The sequence below is a fragment of the Musca autumnalis genome, unplaced genomic scaffold (genome assembly GCF_047663935.1).
Source record: "Musca autumnalis isolate F117 unplaced genomic scaffold, ASM4766393v1 scaffold_4, whole genome shotgun sequence".
Taxonomy (NCBI): Eukaryota; Metazoa; Arthropoda; class Insecta; order Diptera; family Muscidae; genus Musca; species Musca autumnalis.
In genome coordinates, this window is record NW_027411977.1 from 55,682,469 (window position 1) to 55,702,291 (window position 19,823).

At 39.7% G+C, this 19,823-nt stretch overlaps 1 protein-coding gene across 1 annotated transcript in view; it reads right to left on the reverse strand.

The window, feature by feature from the left end:
• The window catches only part of LOC141401054 (carboxypeptidase B), a 48,073-nt gene extending 28,546 nt beyond the window's left edge, over nt 1–19,527 (reverse strand). Inside the window, exon 1 of the mRNA XM_073980874.1 lies at nt 18,128–19,527. Coding sequence (XP_073836975.1) covers nt 18,128–18,240 — 113 coding nt within the window. The 5' untranslated portion in view covers nt 18,241–19,527. The remainder of the gene's footprint in view (nt 1–18,127) is intronic.
• Between the last annotated feature and the right edge of the window lie 296 nt (nt 19,528–19,823).

A 19,823-nucleotide genomic window follows, 5' to 3' on the forward strand; every position in this document is an offset into this window, starting at 1 on the left:
CGAAGGTACTCCTGGTGATCCTGTGCTCAGCAATATTATGTTTTTCGTATTTTCCATCCGTCTTGACAATTGAAAGGGAATAATTCGCAAACTAAGATCTACTTTCAATATGGACTATGTTGGCCCGTTCTTAGGAAATTAGCAAGGTCAGATATTTTCTTGACAAGGTGAAAATTACAAGCATTGGGTCTAAATTGGATTGCACCTTTTTTGGGGGTCCTGCTCTTGTAAAAAGAATCAGTGAATATGCAAAATAAGATGACAGCCCAAATCACATATACAGAATATATGGCGTCGAAGATTATCCTACGATATGTTCCGAATATTTTGGGTGACGTAGGGGATGGATGATACCAAGCAACGGTCCTGACCGGTTTTAACATGGCAAACCCCAGGATTTATCTTGGTCCCTCTTTCATCTCAAGTGGACACTGACCTCCCCGTGGTGTCACCTGGGGAACTGCCTTTAACACCCGTTAAAGGTAGTGAGCTAACATGTGCCGCGCGTTCTCCCATAAGAACGTTAAAAACTTGGGTTTGGGCGTCGGGCTAGTAACCCTCCCCTAGAAAAAACAGCATACTATGAAAAAACGAAAGAAAAGAAAAACAACCCCCTCTAAAGTTGACGAACCCCGCAAACGTTTTAAGGATCATGATCTGCGAATCTGCACCTGGAATGTTCGCACTCTCTATAGAGAAGGTGCAGTCTTCGCATTGGCAGACGTACTTGAAAAGTACAAGGCGGATATTACTGCCATACAGGAAATACGATGGATTGGGAAAGGCGTCACAACAACACCTAAAGGTGACGCACTGTATTATAGCTGCCATGACGTAAAACATGAGTTTGGTTGCGGATTCGTAGTTAGTCGGAGACTAAAACATCTGGTATCCAGCTTCACTCCAGTGAATGAAAGACTTGCTACAATTCGAATAAAAGCTAAATTCTTCAACATCAGCTTTATTTGCGCTCATGTTCCCACTGAAGAAAAGGACGAACAGACCAAAGATATATTTTACGAGCGCTTAGAAGAAACATATGACCGTTACCCTGCCCATGACATTAAAATCATTCTAATGCCAAAATTGGAAAGGGGAATATTTTTGGCCCAACAGTCGGGAAATTCAGCCTCCACAGTGAAACATCTGACAATGGTATGAGGCTGTTAGACTTTGCAGCTGCAAAAAACATGGTAGTTAGCAGTACCAGATTTAATCATCTCGATATTCATAAGGGCACCTGGCTGTCTTAAGATCAGAAAACAAGAAATTAAATTGATCATCTTGTGATAGATGGAAGACATTCATCGAGCGTGTTGGATGTACGATCGTTCCGAGGCGCAAACATTGATTCGGACCACTACCTTGTTGCAGCAATGGTACGTACCCGTCTAAACGTTGCAAATAAAACACGAACAGACTCAACGCGGAAGTTGGACATCGATAGGCTGCAAACACAACAGATAGCCACAGCATATTCCACTCAACTAGCCCAATTGCTTAATCAAAGCACTCCTCATCCCGATAACATATCAGCGCAATGGCAAAGCATTGCCCACTCCATGCAAACAGCCGCAAAATCCATACTTGGATACCAGAGGCCTCCACCAAGGAATCCATGGTATGATCAGGAGTGTCGTGCTGCCACCGAATGGCTTTGGTATAGGCACCTCCTCCTGTAGAGACCAGCAAGGTAATTTGGTAACTGATACAGATAGTGTACTCAGGATATGGAAAGAACATTTTTCAAATCTGTTGGTATCCAATAGCAGCGAAGACGACGAAGATACCACAGTCCCAATCCCAGAAGATGGTATTGAATGTATACCGCCCAGCCAAGATGAGGTAAAGACAGCAATAAATCGGCTGAAGAATAATAAGGCAGCAGGGGCCGATGGCTTACCAGCCGAGCTGTTCAAAACCGGAGGCGACACGCTGATATGGTGTATTCATCAGCTAGTTAGAACCATGTGGCAGGAAGAACGGGTACCCGACGATTGGAACCTGAGTATCCTGTGCCCCGTCCACAAGAAGGGAGATAAGACTGTATGCTCTAACTATAGGGGCATAAGTCTACTCCCTATTGCCTACAAGATCGTGTCAGGGATATTGTGCGAACGACTAAAGCCTATGGTGAACGAGATAATTGGAGAATACCAATGTGGCTTTAGACCTGGCAAGTCCACCATTGACCAGATATTTACCCTGCGGCAAATCCTGGAGAAGACCCAAGAGATGCAGATAGACACCTACCACCTTTTTGTCGATTATAAAGCAGCCTTCGACAGCCCGCTGCGTTCAAAGGTATTCCAAGCCATGTCTGAATTTGGTATTCCCGCAAAGCTCATCCGGCTTTGTAAAATGTCTTTAACTGACACGAGGTCCTCAGTTAAAATAGGAAAGAACCTCTCCGAAGAGTTTGGTACCAAAAGAGGTATCAGACAAGGAGACAGCCTTTCGTGTGACCTCTTCAACATCCTGCTAGAAAAGGTTATACGAGAAGCAAACGTCAAAAGAAGTGGCACAATCTACACCAATAGTCACATGTTACTTGCTTATGCTGATGATATAGACATCATGGGCCGATCAGTAAAAGAAGTAACTGATACCTTTATAAAGGTCGAAGGAGAATCTGCTAAAGTGGGTCTGGCGGTAAACGGTGAGAAGACCAAGTTGATGGTGTCGACCCGAAAAACGTCCATTGAGCTCGGACCGACTGTGGAAGTTGGTTCCTATAATATTGAGGTAGTAAACGACTTCGTCTACCTCGGCACCTCCGTAAACACAACAAACGACATCAGTTGTGAAATAAAAAGAAGAATTGTATTGGCCAACAGATGCTACTTTGGTTTAAGTAAGCAGTTTAAAAACCAAGCCACATCTCGTCAAACAAAAATAACACTATACAAAACGCTGATACTACCCGTGCTAATGTATGGCTCCGAAGCATGGGTACTTGCGCAAGCAGACATGGCAGTGCTTGGTGTGTTTGAGAGAAAAATTCTTCGAAAGATCTACGGGCCGATTTGCGTTGACGGTGAATATCGACGTCGTATGAACCACGAGCTATATAAGCTATACATAGACATGAATATAGTTAAACGTATCGAGATGCAACGATTGCGTTGGCTAGGCCATATCATAAGAATGAGCGATGATGACCCCGCTAAAAAGGTGTATAAACACAGACCGCTTGGCGGTGCACGCACAATTGGCAGGCCAAGGAATAGATGGCGCAAACAAGTGGATGATGAGATGAAAAGGCGCGGTATTCCAAAAAGCGAAGCAACACATAGAGAGAATTGGAGATCTTTTCTTAGTTCGGCCTATAGAACAAATGTTTTGTAATGGGCCAGCTAAGTAGTAAGTAAGTATGTTCAGAATATTATACATATGTATGTATGTGCGAGTATATCATCAGTGTATTTGAATGTGCTATTGAACATATATTATATCCCCGCTAAAGACTCTATTTGTTTGTTTCCAAAAATATAGATAAAAATGTGGGTTAATGTTTTTCATTTACAGTAGCCAAAAAAAACACAGCCATGAACTGTTAACTAGTGTAAACAAAAATAAGTGCAAATTATTATTGACCTCTACCAACATTTTCCCATCCGCTTATCTTTCGCTTAACCATAATTATGACACAGTTTATCAAGATACCTGTCGAATAAAGAAGATTTAATGTTGATTTTAAATGCAATCTTTTAATGAGTGTGTGCATGTTAAAATTTTGTGTTCATACAATGTTTGTAGGTATGCAGGTACATTGTACATATGTATGTATGTATGTCTCCTCATTTCTCTATAATTTAAATTTAATTAACAAGAAAATTTAATTGGACAATTTTTTGCTGTTGTTTCACGTTTTTTACAACAATAACGTTGATGAAGATGAATTGATCTTTAATTATTTATAGGTTTGCAAAGATAAACACAGTTAATGTTAAATACTCATCATATTCTTGGCGTTGACAAGTGAATATTTTTATAATTTTATTAATTCGACAATTGTAATTTTTACAAAAAAGAATGTGCATGATTTATGTCTTTTAAATAATAATATTTTTTTATTTTTAGACTGTAATGAGTCTACAATAGGCCGTGGCGAGTTGTATGGAAGGAATACACCTTACTGGGCCCTTTCTGATTCCTGGGATTGTACTGGGCAAAAAAGTCCACTAGACCACATGTACTTACTTACTTACTTAGCTGGCCTTTTACAGAACATTTCTTCCATAAGCCGAACTAAGAAAAAATCTCCAATCCTCCCTGTTTGCTGCTGTATTTTCCCAATATGGGATATGTAGCTTACTGATATCTCGTTTCACTTGTTCGCTCCAACGAAGCTTTGGCCTTCCAGATCTGCGAGAACCTCCATGCGGCCCGTATTTATACGCCTTTTTAGCGGGTTCATCATCACTCATTCTTATAACATGGCCTAGCCATCGCAATCGTTGTATCTCGATTTGTTCAACTACATTGATGTCATTGTATAGTTGGTACAGCTCGTTGTTCATACGATGCCGATATTCGCCGTCAACACAGATTGGCCCGTAGATCTTTCGAAGAATTTTTCTCTCGAACACACCAAGCACTGCCTTATCTGCTTGAGCAAGTACCCATGCTTCAGAACCATACATTAGCACGGGTAGTATCAGTGTTTTGTAAAGTGTTACTTTTGTTTGACGAGAGGTGGCTTTATTCCTAAACTGCTTACTCAGCCCAAAGTAGCATCTGTTAGCCAACATTATTCTTCTTCGTATTTCACAACTGATGTTATTTGTTGTGTTTATGGCGGTGCCGAGGTAGACGAAGTCCTTTACTACCTCAAAATTATAGGTACCAACATTCACAAATGGAACGGGGTTTGAGGTAATATTACGCGTTTTTTCGCCGTTTACTGCCAGACCAACTTTAGCAGATTCTCTTTCGACTTTTGTAAAGGTGTCAGTTACTTCCTTTACCGATCGACCCATGATGTCAATGTCGTCGGCATAAGCCAGTAACATATGGCTGTTCGTGTATATCGTTCCATTTCTTTTGACCTTCGCGTCTCGTATGACCTTTTCCAGCAGGCTGTTGAATAGATCACACGACAGACCGTCTCCTTGTCTGAAACCTCTTTTGGTAATAAACTCTTCGGAGAGGTTCTTTCCTATTTTAACTGAGGATCTTGTCTCAGTTAATGTCATTCTACAAAGCCGAATGAGCTTTGCAGGAATACCAAAATCAGACATGGCTTGGAACACCTTTGAACGTATAGGGCTGTCGAATGCTGCTTTATAATCGACGAAAAGATGGAAGGTGTCGATCTGCATTTCTTGGGTCTTTTCCAGGATTTGTCTCAAGGTAAATATCTGGTCAATGGTGGATTTGCCAGGTCTAAAGCCGCACTGATAGGGTCCAATAATTTCATTGACCATAGGCTTTAGTCTCTCACACAATATGCCAGATACTATCTTATATGCAAAGGGAGCAGACTTATGCCCCTGTAATTGGAGCACACAGTCTTATCACCCTTCTTGTGGGCTGGACATAGGATGCTCACGTTCCAATCGTCGGGTACGCGTTCTTCCTGCCAGATGGTGCTAACTACCTGATGCATACACCTTATCAGCGTGTTGCCTCCGGTTTTGAACAGCTCGGCTGGTAGGCCATCTGCTCCTGCCGCCTTATTATTCTTTAGCCGGTTTATTGCTGTCCTTACCTCATCTTGGCTGGGCGGTATACATTCAATACCATCTTCTGGGATTGGATCTGTGGTATCTTCGCCGTCTTCACTGCTATCGGATACCAACAGTTTGGAAAAATGTTCTTTCCATATCCTGAGCACACTATCTGTATCAGTTACCAAATTACCTTGTTGGTCTCTACAGGAGGATATGCCTGTACCAAAGCCATCAGTTTGATGCTTCACTCTTTGGTAGAATTTTCGGACTTCGTTCTGGCTCCTGTACATCTCTATTTGAAAAGACGTTTCTCCTCTCTCCTTTTTTCCCGATACCTCTCGCGTGCGCTACGCGTTGCTACTGATTGTAAAGTAGCCATATATGCCGCTTTTTTTTCTTCGGTAGCAGCACGGCACTCCTGGTCATACCATGGATTCTTTGGTGGAGGTCTCTGGTATCCAAGTACTGATTTTGCGGCAGTTTGCATGGAGTGGGCAATATTTTGCCATTGTGCTGATATGTTATCGGGACGAGAAGCGCTTTCATTAAGCAATTGGGTCAGTTGAGTGGAATATGCTGTGGCTATCTGTTGTTTTTGCAGCTTAGCGATGTCCAACTTTCGTGTTGTGTCTGTCCGTGCTTTATTTGCAACGTTAAGACGGGTACGTACCTTTGCTGCAACGAGGTATGTTTGCTCCTCGGAACTATCGTACATCCAACACGCTCGATGAATGTCTTCCATCTATCACAACGTGATCAATTTGATTTATTGATCTTTGATCTGGAGACAGCCAAGTGCCCTTATGAATATCGAGATGCTTAAATCTGGTACTGCTAACTACCATGTTTTTTGCCGCTGCGAAGTCTATCAGCCTCATTCCATTGTCTGATGTTTCACTATGTAGACTGAATTTCCCGACTGTTTGTCCAAAGATATTCTCCTTTCCAATTTTGGCATTAAAATCGCCTAGAACAATTTTAATGTCATGGGCAGGACAACGGTCATATGTCTCTTCTAAGCGCTCGTAGAATATATCTTTGGTCTGTTCGTCCTTGTCTTCAGTTGGAGCATGAGCGCATATAAAGCTGATGTTGAAGAATTTTGCTTTTAATCGAATTGTAGCAAGTCTTTCATTCACTGGGGTGAAGCTGGAGACCAGATGTTTTAACCTCTGACCAACTACAAAACCGCAACCAAACTCATGCTTTGTGTCATGGCAGCTATAATACAGTGCGTCACCTTTAGGTGTTTTTGTGACATATTTCCCAGTCCATCGTATTTCCTGTACGGCAGTAATGTCGGCCTTGTACTTTTCAAGTACATCTGCCAGCGCGTAAACTGCACCTTCTCTATAAAGAGTGCGAACATTCCAGGTGCAGATTCGCAGATCATGGTCCTTAAAACGTTTGCTGGGGTCGTCAACTTTAGAGGGGTTTGTTTTTCTTTTCTTTTGTTTTTTCATAGGAGGCTGTTTTTTTCTAGGGTGGGGGGGGGTTACTAGCCCGACGCCCAAAGCCAAGTTTTTAACGTTCTTATGGGTGAACGCGCGGCACATGTTAGCTCACTACCTTTAACGGGTGTTAAAGGCAGTTCCCCAGGTGACACCACGGGGAGGTCAGTGTCCACTTGGGATGAAAGAGGGACCAAGATAAATCCTGGGCTTTGCCATGTTAAAACCGGTCGGAACCGTTGCTTGGTATCTTCCATCCCCTACCTCACCCACATGTATACGGTGAAAATCAAGCCTTCCGATTTTGAAGTTTTTTTCCACGAAATTTTGGATATTTTAGCATATGACAGCTAAACCATTGAGATTTTCCATCCAACACTAAGACACAAATTGTAGCCAAGACAATAATTAAGAACTCCCTAGCATTAGAACGCTTCTTAGGCAGTTTTCGCCTTGTGCATAAAAAACTTCAAGTCAAAATCAGGGGGCTCAATTTTCATCGTTGACACAGGGTCTAGTGGTATTTTTTGCTCAGTACAATCCCAATCAAGTCGCCTCACCATAGTATAATAATACATACACTACACCCCACATAATAATATATTTTATAGGGTGACTATTTTAGAAGTTTAGAGCCATTGTTTTAAACATTTTTGGTGAATATTTAAAAAAATATCAAATTGACTTAAGCATGACATTTGTATGCAGTATAATCTTCCTTTAAACGATATTTATTGGTATTAAAAAGTATTATTTTTTTAATAAATTACAATTAAAACGGGATTTAATATTTATATCTAATAAAATAGCATGGTAGACCGCATGTCTGTGTACACTTGAAATCCAATAAAAACTAAATGATTATCGCTTAAACAGGTCTTCTAAGAATATTTCTAATACATTCGGTTTTTTGTTATAAAATGTGTTTTCAAATTCCTGTATAGACAGCTTGAAGTCCAATTCTTAGGAAGATCTATAAAACGACATAATTTAAAAACAATTAAAGAGCTTTATATTTCTTCATTGGCTATAGTTGAATAGTCAACATTTAAACACATGGTAACAACTAAAACAAATTTGACAATTAAAAGTATGTATATATTTGTGACCAAATTAACTAAACTATTTTAGTTAAATGTGGATAGGAGGGTTGACGTTTTTATTTGGGTTGACGACTTCTATTTTGCTTTTCAAAACAGTCTGGCTTAATCCCATAGTCTTTGTTTTAGTATTTTATTAAAATATCTTTAATTTATTAGTGGATAGTGGCGATATTTACCAGGCAGGGAAGACTATAGTTTCGAATCTCGCCACAGATCCTCATCAGTTCCATTGTTTCTTGTTTTTCAACTAGAAACTTTTTATACCCAACTGTCAATTGCTCGCTCAAATAGATACGTGTCTAAAGAATCACTCTGATCGAGAATTTCTTTGGCACTACTTAAACTCGAACAACTTCACTTACAAACAAAACCAAATCTTTCCCACTGCTATGCATTCGTTGAATCTCAACGAAAAACATATAAACAATTTGTTGGCATTGCTTATGACAGCAACAAATCACACTTTCGACAGTGCCAGGTCTCACAATTGGGAGGGTTGGCGTTAGTGGACCTTATTTTGGAAGTCGTTAGTGGACCTTATTTTGGAAGTCGTATCTTTTTGATAGATATCGCGCCCACTACATTGTCATTTCAGTGGGTCATCGTATCCACGGAAAACATAATAATTTCCAAAGGATCTCCGAACAGATCTTAAACTGCACTTAGACACAAATGTTCAACTTTTGTGGGGGAGGTACCCTATGGTAACTCCATTTTAGAAGTTAAAGTAAATTTGAACAAAATATTAGGAGATCCAAAGTTGGACCAAATTTTTTCATGAGATATTCGGGGGAAGTTGTGGACCGGTCTTGCCTATCTTCGAACCGAAACTATGACACAATATGACGAAGGCCAAAATTGTGGACCAAATTGGTTGATCAGTTCGAGAGTTATCGTGCTCTCCAGCCACTACATATACTGCCATAGGGATTTTTTACAGCTTTAGGGCTGTTGGCTTGCCCATGAAAAAAACTTTTACCATCGTAACTGAGGCAACTGCTTCAACAACAAGTAAAAAAGTGCCAGTCGGCTTTGCCGACAGAGGTATCCCCTCAGCCAATGTGAATTGAAAATTTTATCTACGGACAGATAGAATGTATTTAGCGTCTCTTCAGAATTTTGAGGCCCTTTTTATACCCTCCACCATAGTATGGAGGGTATATTAAGTTTGTCATTCTGTTTGTAACACATCGAACTAATCATTTGCGACCCTATAAAGTATATATATTCTTGATCAGGATAAAATTCTAAGACGATCTAGCCATGTCCGTCTGTCCGTCTGTCCGTCTGTCTGTCCGTCTGTCCGTCTGTTGTAATCACTCTAGCGTCCGCAATAATTGAGATAGAGTGCTGAAATTTGGCACGCGAGGATCTTTTTTCCATAGGCAGGTCAAGTTCGAAGATGGGCTATATCGGTCCACTCCTTGGTATAGCCCCCATATAACGGTACCTCCGAATTTGAGGTATTTTGACGTTCTTCGCCACATTTGCAGACCGAATTAGCTATAATTTGGCACTTAGGGTTCCTAGTGGTCAACAAACTTATATCCCAAAGGATATGGGCATAGGTCCATGTTTTGGTATAGTCCCCATATAACGGTACCTCCCGATTTTCGGTATTTTGAGAATTTTAGCCACAATTTTTTAACCGAACTATCTGCAATTTGACATTTGAGGTTCTCAGTGGTCATGAAACATCTCCACGAAACATCGTCAATATAGGTCCATTTTTTGGTATAGCCCCCATATATCGGTACCTCCCGATTTTCGGTATTTTGATAATTTTAGCTAAAATTTTTAACCGAACTAGCTGTAATTTGCCATTTGAGGTTCTCAGTGGTCATGAAATATCTCCACCAAGCATCGTCAACATAGGTCCATGTTTTGGTATAGCCCCCATATAACGGTACCTCCCGATTTTCGGTATTTTGAGAATTTTAGCCACAATTTGTAACCGAACTATCTGCAATTTGACATTTGAGGTTGTCAGTGGTCATGAAATATCTCCACCAATCATCGTCAACATAGGTCCATGTTTTGGTATAGCCCCCATATAACGGTACCTCCCGATTTTCGGTATTTTGAGCATTTTAGTTAAAATTTTTAACCGAACTAGCTGTAATTTGCCATTTAAGATTCTCAGTGGTCATGAAACATCCCCACCGAACATCGTCAACATAGGTCCATGTTTTGGTATAGCCCCCATATAACGGTACCTCCCGATTTTCGGTATTTTAAGAATTTTAGCCACAATTTGTAACCGAACTATCTGCAATTTGCCATTTGAGGTTCTCAGTGGTCATGAAATATCTCCACCAAGCATCGTCAACATAGGTCCATGTTTTGGTGTAGCCCCCATATAACGGTACCTCCCAATTTTCGGCATTTTGAGAATTTTTGCCAAAATTTGTAACCGAACTATCTGCAATTTGCCATTTGAGGTTCTCAGTGGTCATGAAACATCCCCCCCGAACATCATCAACATAGGTCCATGTTTTGGTATAGTCCCCATACAACGGTACCTCCCAATTTTCGGTATTTTGAGAATATTAGCTACAGTTTTTAACCGAAATATCTGTAATTTGACATTTGAAGTTCTCAGCGGTCATAAAACATCTCCAACAAAGCAACGTTAAGATAGGTCCATGTTTTGCTATAGCCCCCATATTTTCGGTATTTTGAGAATTTTAGCTGCAATTTTTAACCGAACCAGCTGTAATGATCGGTATTTTGCGAATTTTAGCAACAATTTTGTCTATTCAAAAATAATCGTCAATAAAGTTCCATGTTTTGGTATATCCCCCCATATAACTGTACCTCCCGATTTTCGGGAATTTTCAGTGGTCACGAAATTTCTTCACTAAAATTCGTCAACATGGCTCCATTTTTGAGGGTCTACATTGTTTTGATGAAACTACCCTCAATTTGACTCTTGAAGTTCCCTGCAGCTATAAAACTTTTCCGCCAAAAAATTTTAAGATAGGTTGACTCTTTGATTTAGCCCCGTAGGTGGTACCTTTCACCTACCTTTCTTGGGGAAGAAAGGCCTTGGTGAGTATATTATGAACCCCGAAGGACAGATCCGCCGTGAGTCGAACTTCCGCGTTATGGCGTGATGAAATTTTTGTTAGAGACCCTGTGGGCCATCAGGAATTAGCGTTATATCTTTGTTCACTGTTACTTAAGCGCTCAACAAAAACAACAAAAAAGATATAATGCTAATTCATGATGGCTTACAGGGTCTCTTGCAAAAACTTCATCACGCCATAACGCGGAAGTTCGCCTCACGGCGCATCTGTCCTTCGGGGTTTTTAATATACACACACCAAGGGCTTTCATCTCCAAAAGGAATTATCTCTGCCCCAACATTTGTGTTCACAGTGTAATTTAAGCAATAGTGGGAAGCAGTAGGAATCTATCCATTGTCGAGAAGTTGTTCCACCTAAAATTGTGAAAGGACCCTAATTATTCCATTTTAATCAAGACTATTTTATGGTGGAGGGTATAAAAAGTTCGGCCCGGCCGAACTTAACGACTTTTTACTTGTTCAACATTTGAACTTGCCGACAAAAATGTGGATTAGGAATTAACACAAAATGTTGAACTTTTGTGGGGAGGACCGATAAGGGCCATTTTAGAAGTTAAACTAAGTTTTGGAGATCCAAATCCGAAATTTTGTGTGGGAGTGCACAAATATAGTCCATATTCGAAGCTGATCTATATCTGGTAGATATATTAGGATGTGCAGAGTAAGGATTACATCAGTCACTCCCTTCAAGAGTTATCGTGCGCACAATTTTTCCGAACATTTTTGAATTTTTGTGAGGGAGGTACCTGAAGGAGTGGACCGACATGGTATATCTTCGAACTTAAACTATGTTTGGACAAAATATTACGAAGGCCAAATTTTGAACCAAATTGGCAGATCCGTTCGAGATTTATCTTGCGCTCCAACCACTACACACGGTGTCATAGGGGTTTTTTTTGCACCTTCCAGACTATTTTCTCAAGATTTATTGACTTGCCCCTTATGAAACTTGTACCGTTGTATGGGGGACAGTGGATACAAGTTGCTTCCACAAAAATCAAAGCGATTCGAGAGCAGGTCCTAAACTGAACTTTTCCGAAATTTTGTGTGGGAGGTACCCGAAGGAGTGGACCGATTAAGTCCATATTTAAACTTCATCTAAAAGTATGGGCCAAATCGGTTACTCCCTTCAAGAGTTGTCGTGCGCACAAATTTTCCGAACATTTTCAAACTTTTGTGGGGGAGGTACCGCAAGGTGTGGACCGATATAACCCATCTTCGAACTTAAAATAAGTTTAGGCAAAATATTACGAAAGGCAAAATTTGAACCGAATCGGTTGCTCCGTTCGAGAGTAATCGTGCGCACCAGTCAGCCAGACAGACGGACAGACAGACGGACGGACCGACGGACGGACATGGCTAAATCAACTCCAAATTGTCTGAAACACATTTCGTCCAAACATACTTGGGGTCTAAAACCATTATTTCGATGAGGCACATTTTGCCCGTATGAAAGTGTATATACCCTCGTTAGCATCAATGCTGAGGGTATAAAAATCAAAATGATTCGAGAGCACGTCTTAAAGTGAACTTATCCGAACTTTTGTGTGATAGGTACCCGAAGGAGTGGACAAATATAGTCCATATTCAAACCAGATCTATATCTGGTAGATATATTATTATGTGTATAGTATGGACCAAATCGGTCATCCTCTTCAAGAATTATCGTGCGTATAATTTTCCCGAACATTTTTAAACTTTTGAGGGGGAGATACCTGAAAGAGTGGACCGAAATTGCTAATCTTCGAACTTGCACTAAGTTTATACAAAAAATATTACGAAGGCCAAATTTAGGACCGAATCGGCAGATCCGCTCTAGAGTTATCTTGAGCTCCCACCACTGCACACAGTGTCATATGATTTTTTTTGTACCTTTCAGGCTATTTTCTCAGAAAGTATGATGATACTTGTACCGTCGTATGGGGGGCAGTGAATACAAGTTGGCACAACAAAAATCAAAGCGATTCGAGAGCAGTCCCCAAACTGAACTTTTCCAAAATTTTGTGTGGGAGGTACCCGAAGGAGTGAACCGATTGAGTTCCTATTGGAACCTCATCTAAGTCTGGTAGGAATTTCACGATGTACAAAATAAGGACCAAATCGGTTACTCCCTTCAAGAGTTATCGTGCACACAAATTTCCGAACTTTTGTGTGGGAGGTACCGGAAGGAGTGGACCGATATAATCCATCTTCGAACATAAACTAATTTTGGACAAAACATTACGAAAGCCAAATTTTGGACCAAATCGGTTCATCCGTGCGAGAGTTATCGTACGCACCAGCCAGACAGACGGACGGACATGGCTAAATCGACTCAAAATTGTCTGAAACGGATTTCGTCCGAACATACTTGGGTTCTAAAACCATTTTTTCGATGAGGCACATTTTTTTTAGACCCCAAGTATGTTTGGACGAAATGTGTTTCAGAAAATTTGGAGTTGATTTAGCCATGACCGTCCGTCTGGGTTTTGTGCAATTTTCAGGCTATTTTCTCAGGAAGTGTGGACTTGCCCCTGATAAAACTTGTACCGTCGTAAGGATGGCAGTGAATTCGAGAGATGACCCTAAATTGAACTTTTCCGAAATTTTGTGTGGAAGGTACCCGAAGGAGTATACCGATTGAGTCTATATTGAAACCTTATCTAAATCTGGTGAACATTTCAGGATGGGCAAAGTATGGACCAATTCGATTGCTCCCTTCAAGAGTTATCGTGCGCACAAATTTTCCGAACATTTTCGAACTTTTGTGGGGGAGGTACCGGAAGGAATGGACCGATATAGCCCATCTTCGAACTTAAACTAAGTTTGGGCAAAATATTACGAAAGCCAAAACTTAAACCCACTCGGTTCATCTGTTCGAGAGTTATCGTGAGCTCCAGCCAGACAGACGGACGGACGGACATTGCTCAATCGACTCCCAATTGTCTGAAACACATTTCGTCCAAACATACTTGGAAAGTACCCTCGTTAGCATAAATGCTGAGGGTATAAAAATTATAGGACGAAAATGTTCACCAGAAAATTCCTTTTGTTTTTTTGCAAAGTGATTTTTTGAAGTCACTGTAAACAACATAAAACATGGTCGTATGTCAAACTGTCCTGAGCACGCTAAGGCTAAAAACATTCAAACTTTCCAAATAAATGTCAAATGATGCCTGGCAAGTGTTGCCTAGGCCAGAAGTCTGTTTTAGTGCCCCTCGATAACAATTTGATCAAAAATGTGCCTCGCCGTAGTAATGATTTTATACCCCAAGTATGTTTCAGACAACTTGTAGCCGATTAAGACCTGTCCGCCCGTCTGACTGGTGCGGACGATAAATCTCAAACGAGTCAACCGGTTTAGTTTAGAGAATTTTCGGTACATATCTGCTATTTGATATAGCGCTATAGAACAGTACCACCCGATTTACCGCATTGCTAAAGTGTTATCCAAATGAAACAGCTGATGAAATTTTATTTAAATATAATTTATGGTGGAGGATATGAAGATTATTTGTGCCAGCAGGTAGTGCAGCAGACATCGACACTGGAAAGGTCAGACGACGATCTTCACGATTTTTATACCTTCCACCATATGGAGGGTATAATTAAATTTGTCATTCCGTTTGTAACACATCGAACTAATCATTTGCGACCCTATAAAGTATATATATTCTTGATCAGGATAAAATTCTAAGACGATCTAGCCATGTCCGTCTCTCCGTCCGTCCGTCCGTCTGTCCGTCTGTTGTAATCACTCTAGCGTCCGCAGTGGTCACGAAACATCTCCACCAAACATCGTCAACATAGGTCCATGTTTTGGTACAGCCCCCATATATCGGTACCTCCCGATTTTCGGTATTTTGAGAATTTTAGCTACAATTTTTAACCGAACTAGCTGTAATTTGCCATTTGAGGTTCTCAGTGGTCATAAAATATCTCCACCAAACATCGTCAACATAGGTCCATGTTTTGGTATAGCCCCCATATAACGGTACCTCCCGATTTTCGGTATTTTGAGAATTTTAGCCACAATTTGTAACCGAACTATCTGCAATTTGACATTTGAGGTTCTCAGTGGCCATGAAACATCTCCACTAAACATCGTCAACATAGGTCCATGTTTTGGTATGGCCCCCTTATAACCGCACCTCCCGATTTTCGGTATTTTGAGCATTTTTAACCGAACTAGCTGTAATATGACATTTAGGGTTCTCAGTGGTCATAAAACATCACCACGAAACTTCGTCAACATAGGTCCATGTTTTGGTATATCCCCCATATATCGGTACCTCCCGATTTTCGTATTTTGAGAATTTTAGCCACAATTTGTAACCGAACTATCTGCAATTTGACATTTGAGGTTCTCAATGGTCATGAAACATCTTCACCAAACATCGTCAACATAGGTCCATGTTTTGGTATGGCCCCCTTATAACCGTACCTCCCGATTTTCGGTATTTTGAGCATTTTGGTTACAATTTTTAACCGAACTAGCTGTAATTTGACATTTAGGGTTCTCAGTGGTCATGAAACATCACCACGAAACATCGTCAACATAGGTCCATGTTTTGGTATAGCCACCATATATCGGTACCTCCCGATTTTCGGTATTTTGAGAATTTTAGCTACAATTTTTAGCCGAACTAGCTGTAATTTGCCATTTGAGGTTCTCAGTGGTCATAAAACATCTCCAACGAAACATCGTCAACATAGGTCCATGTTTTGGTATAGCCCCCATATAACGGTACCTCCCGATTTTTGGTATTTTGAGAATTTTAGCTACAGTTTTTAACCGAAATAGCTGTAATTTGACATTTGAAGTTCTCAGTGGTCACAAAACATCTCCAACGAAACATCGTCAACATAGGTCCATGTTTTGGTATAGCCCTCATATAACGGTATCTCCCGATTTTCGGTATTTTGAGTATTTTAGCTGCAATTTTTAATCGAACTATCTGCAATTTGACATTTAGGGTTCTCAGTGGTCATGAAACATCTCCACCAAACATCGTCAACATAGGTCCATGTTTTGGTATAGCCCCCATATAACGGTACCTCCCGATTTTCGGTATTTTGAGAATTTTAGCCACAATTTGTAACCGAACTATGTGCAATTTGACATTTGAGGTTCTCAGTGGTCATGAAATATCTCCACTAAACATCGTCAACATAGGTCCATGTTTTGGTATGGCCACCTTATAACCGCACCTCCCGATTTTCGGTATTTTGAGCATTTTAGTTACCATTTTTAACCGAACTAGCTGTAATATGACATTTAGGGTTCTCAGTGGTCATAAAACATCACCACGAAACTTCGTCAACATAGGTCCATGTTTTAGTATATCCCCCATATATCGGTACCTCCCGATTTTCGGTATTTTGAGAATTTTAGCCACAATTTGTAACCGAACTATCTGCAATTTGACATTTGAGGTTCTCAGTGGTCATGAAACATCTCCACCAAACATCGTCAACATAGGTCAATGTTTTGGTATTTCCCCCTTATAACCGTACCTCCCGATTTTCGGTATTTTGAGCATTTTGGTTACAATTTTTAACCGAACTAGCTGTAATTTGACATTTAGGGTTCTCAGTGGTCATGAAACATCACCACGAAACATCGTCAACATAGGTCCATGTTTTGGTATAGCCACCATATATCGGTACCTCCCGATTTTCGGTATTTTGAGAATTTTAGCTACAATTTTTAGCCGAACTAGCTGTAATTTGCCATTTGAGGTTCTCAGTGGTCACAAAACATCTCCAACGAAACATCGTCAACATAGGTCCATGTTTTGGTATAGCCCTCATATAACGGTATCTCCCGATTTTCGGTATTTTGAGTATTTTAGCTGCAATTTTTAATCGAACTAGCTGTAATGATCGGTATTTTGAGAATTTTAGCTACAATTTTGTCTATTTAAAAATAATCGTCAATATAGGTCCATGTTTTGGTATATCCCCCCATATAACTTTACCTCCCGATTTTCGGGAATTTTCAGTGGTCACGAAATTTCTTCACTAAAGTTCGTCAACATGGGCCCATTTTTGAGAGTCTACATTGTTTTGATGAAACTACCCTCAATTTGACTCTTGAAGTTCCCTGCAGCTATAAAACTTTTCCGCCAAAAAATGTAAAGATAGGTTGACTCTTTGATATAGCCCCGTAGGTGGTACCTTTCACCTAGCTGAACACATTTTTTAAATTAGATTAGATAACACTGTGCAACAAAATGGAGGTGATAGTTTGTGGCACGCAAAATTCCTCTTGGGAAAGAAAGGCCTTGGTGGGTATATTATGAACCCCGAAGGACAGATCCACCGTGAGTCGAACTTCCGCGTTATGGCGTGATGAAATTTTTGTTAGAGACCCTGTGGGCCATCAGGAATTAGCGTTATATCTTTGTTCACTGTTGCTTAAGTGCTCTACAAAAACAACAAACAAATATATAATGCTAATTCATGATGGCTTACAGGGTCTCTTGCAAAAACTTCATCACGCCATAACGCGGAAGTTCGACTCACGGCGCATCTGTCCTTCGGGGTTTTTAATATACTCACCATTGTCGAAAAGTTGTTACACATTAAATTGTAAAAGGATCCTAATAATTCCTTAACGACTTTTTACTTGTTAGACCTTAAAAGCGAACAGTGAACTAATCGACCAAATGGAAAATCCTGTCTCAAAACATGGCATTCAAAATTGGAGAGTCAACATAAAATAAATCTCGCTTATAGAAAACATGTGTAGTTAGCAACAACAACAACCTCATATTGAGTGTCTCACCCATAAGGAATAAGTAATTATCAAAAAAATCTCCAACTTACCCTTCATATCCTGCCAAATTACTGGCAACAGCTGTACCCATTACAGCCATGGCAATGGCCAGAATTAATTGTAACCGCATTTTGAATTTATTGCTATTGGTGGCAATGAGCATGTGTTAACTGGCTAGATCGATGGTTGGTTGGGTGGGTGGCTGGATTTAATTACAGCGTGTTTATATTAAATATATAATTTACACAAACTATAATTGTACTATAATAGTAATAGTAATAATTTATTTATTTGTTTAATTGGTGACTTTTGTTTATATTTTGTTTGTGTTTTTTTATGCAACTCGTGATTTACACTGACTATGTTTAAATGTTTGTTTTTAACACTTTTTTGCCAACCGCATGCATAATTCAATACAACAACAACAACCATCAAGGTAGATGATAGCTACAACATCAACAGCACTGCTGGATATCTGGAACTGGGCAGATTAACGCAGTTAACATTTGATATAATCAAAAAGTTAGATGTTCAGTTGATGGAAGAGAGTGAGAGTAAAGGTAGTGACAGAGCTAGAGAGGGGGAACTAGCAAATAATGATTAACTATTTATAAACACTGCACTTAAGATGAGTTAATGTTTCTTCTTTGCCAAATGCTGCGATGCATTGGCGGTTTAGTTAATTTATGTAATTTCGTTTTGTTTTAAAGTTTCGTTTCAAAGCTTTTTCCATGTGCTGTTGCTTTTTTCCTTAATTACACAATATTTTTTTTTAATTTTATTTATTCAATTTGTTTTAAAACGTTTTTGAAACACCAGATTTGTTTGGTGCTGATGATTGATTTTCTTTCTTAGATTTAAAAGGTTTTTTTAGGTTTTGTGTTTTAGCGATTAACGTCCGATACGCTTAGATTAACGCGACAGACTGACAATCATGCAAAACTCAAACTTAGAAGGAAGACGTTACCGAAATATCTGCAAGATTTAAAATAATAATGAGATGAGAAACGCCACACAACAACAGCAAATAAATCGTATCAAATAAATTCCAACAAAAATAAACCGTAATTCATATACAAAATTTTGTTTTGCTTTTCTAAGCGTGTTTTTTTTTTCAAAGTATGATTTGTCGTTTTTTTTATTTTTTCAAACTAGACAATTTAGTGCGTGTGTATTGGTTTTCTAACTGACAGACTGACTTGTATTGAAGGTACACTGTCTTTGAGTGGATATTAAGTGGTGAGTGTCAAGGTTAAGAGAGACCAAATGAGACGACATCAGAGCTTCCAGTGTGAAACATTAGACCATCAAACAACCAACAATCATCGATCCGACTGATTTACTACCGAGACTAGACTACTCAACGCAACATCACAGCCAATAAAACGCCATCAGCCACAGACAACAAACAATTTACACAAGTGTAAAACAAGACAACAACACGACGTCTAATGGTTTTCGTCGAATGTTTCAAATTTCAAATTATCAATGACCGTTAAGCAAAATATTGCTAAAAAAATTTTATGGCTCCACTGTTTAACGTCACCACAAACGTTGGCCAATGTATTTGTGTGTGAGTGTTTGAATTTGATTAGGTTTAGAACAAAACATATCAAATTTATATTGATTTATATTGAAAAGATAACACGGAACTACAGTTGTGCTGAAGAAAATAGTAACAATTATGTATTCATAACACCGTCAACCTATAGTTGCTGAAAGGTTTGTTTGACCGTAATGTCCTTA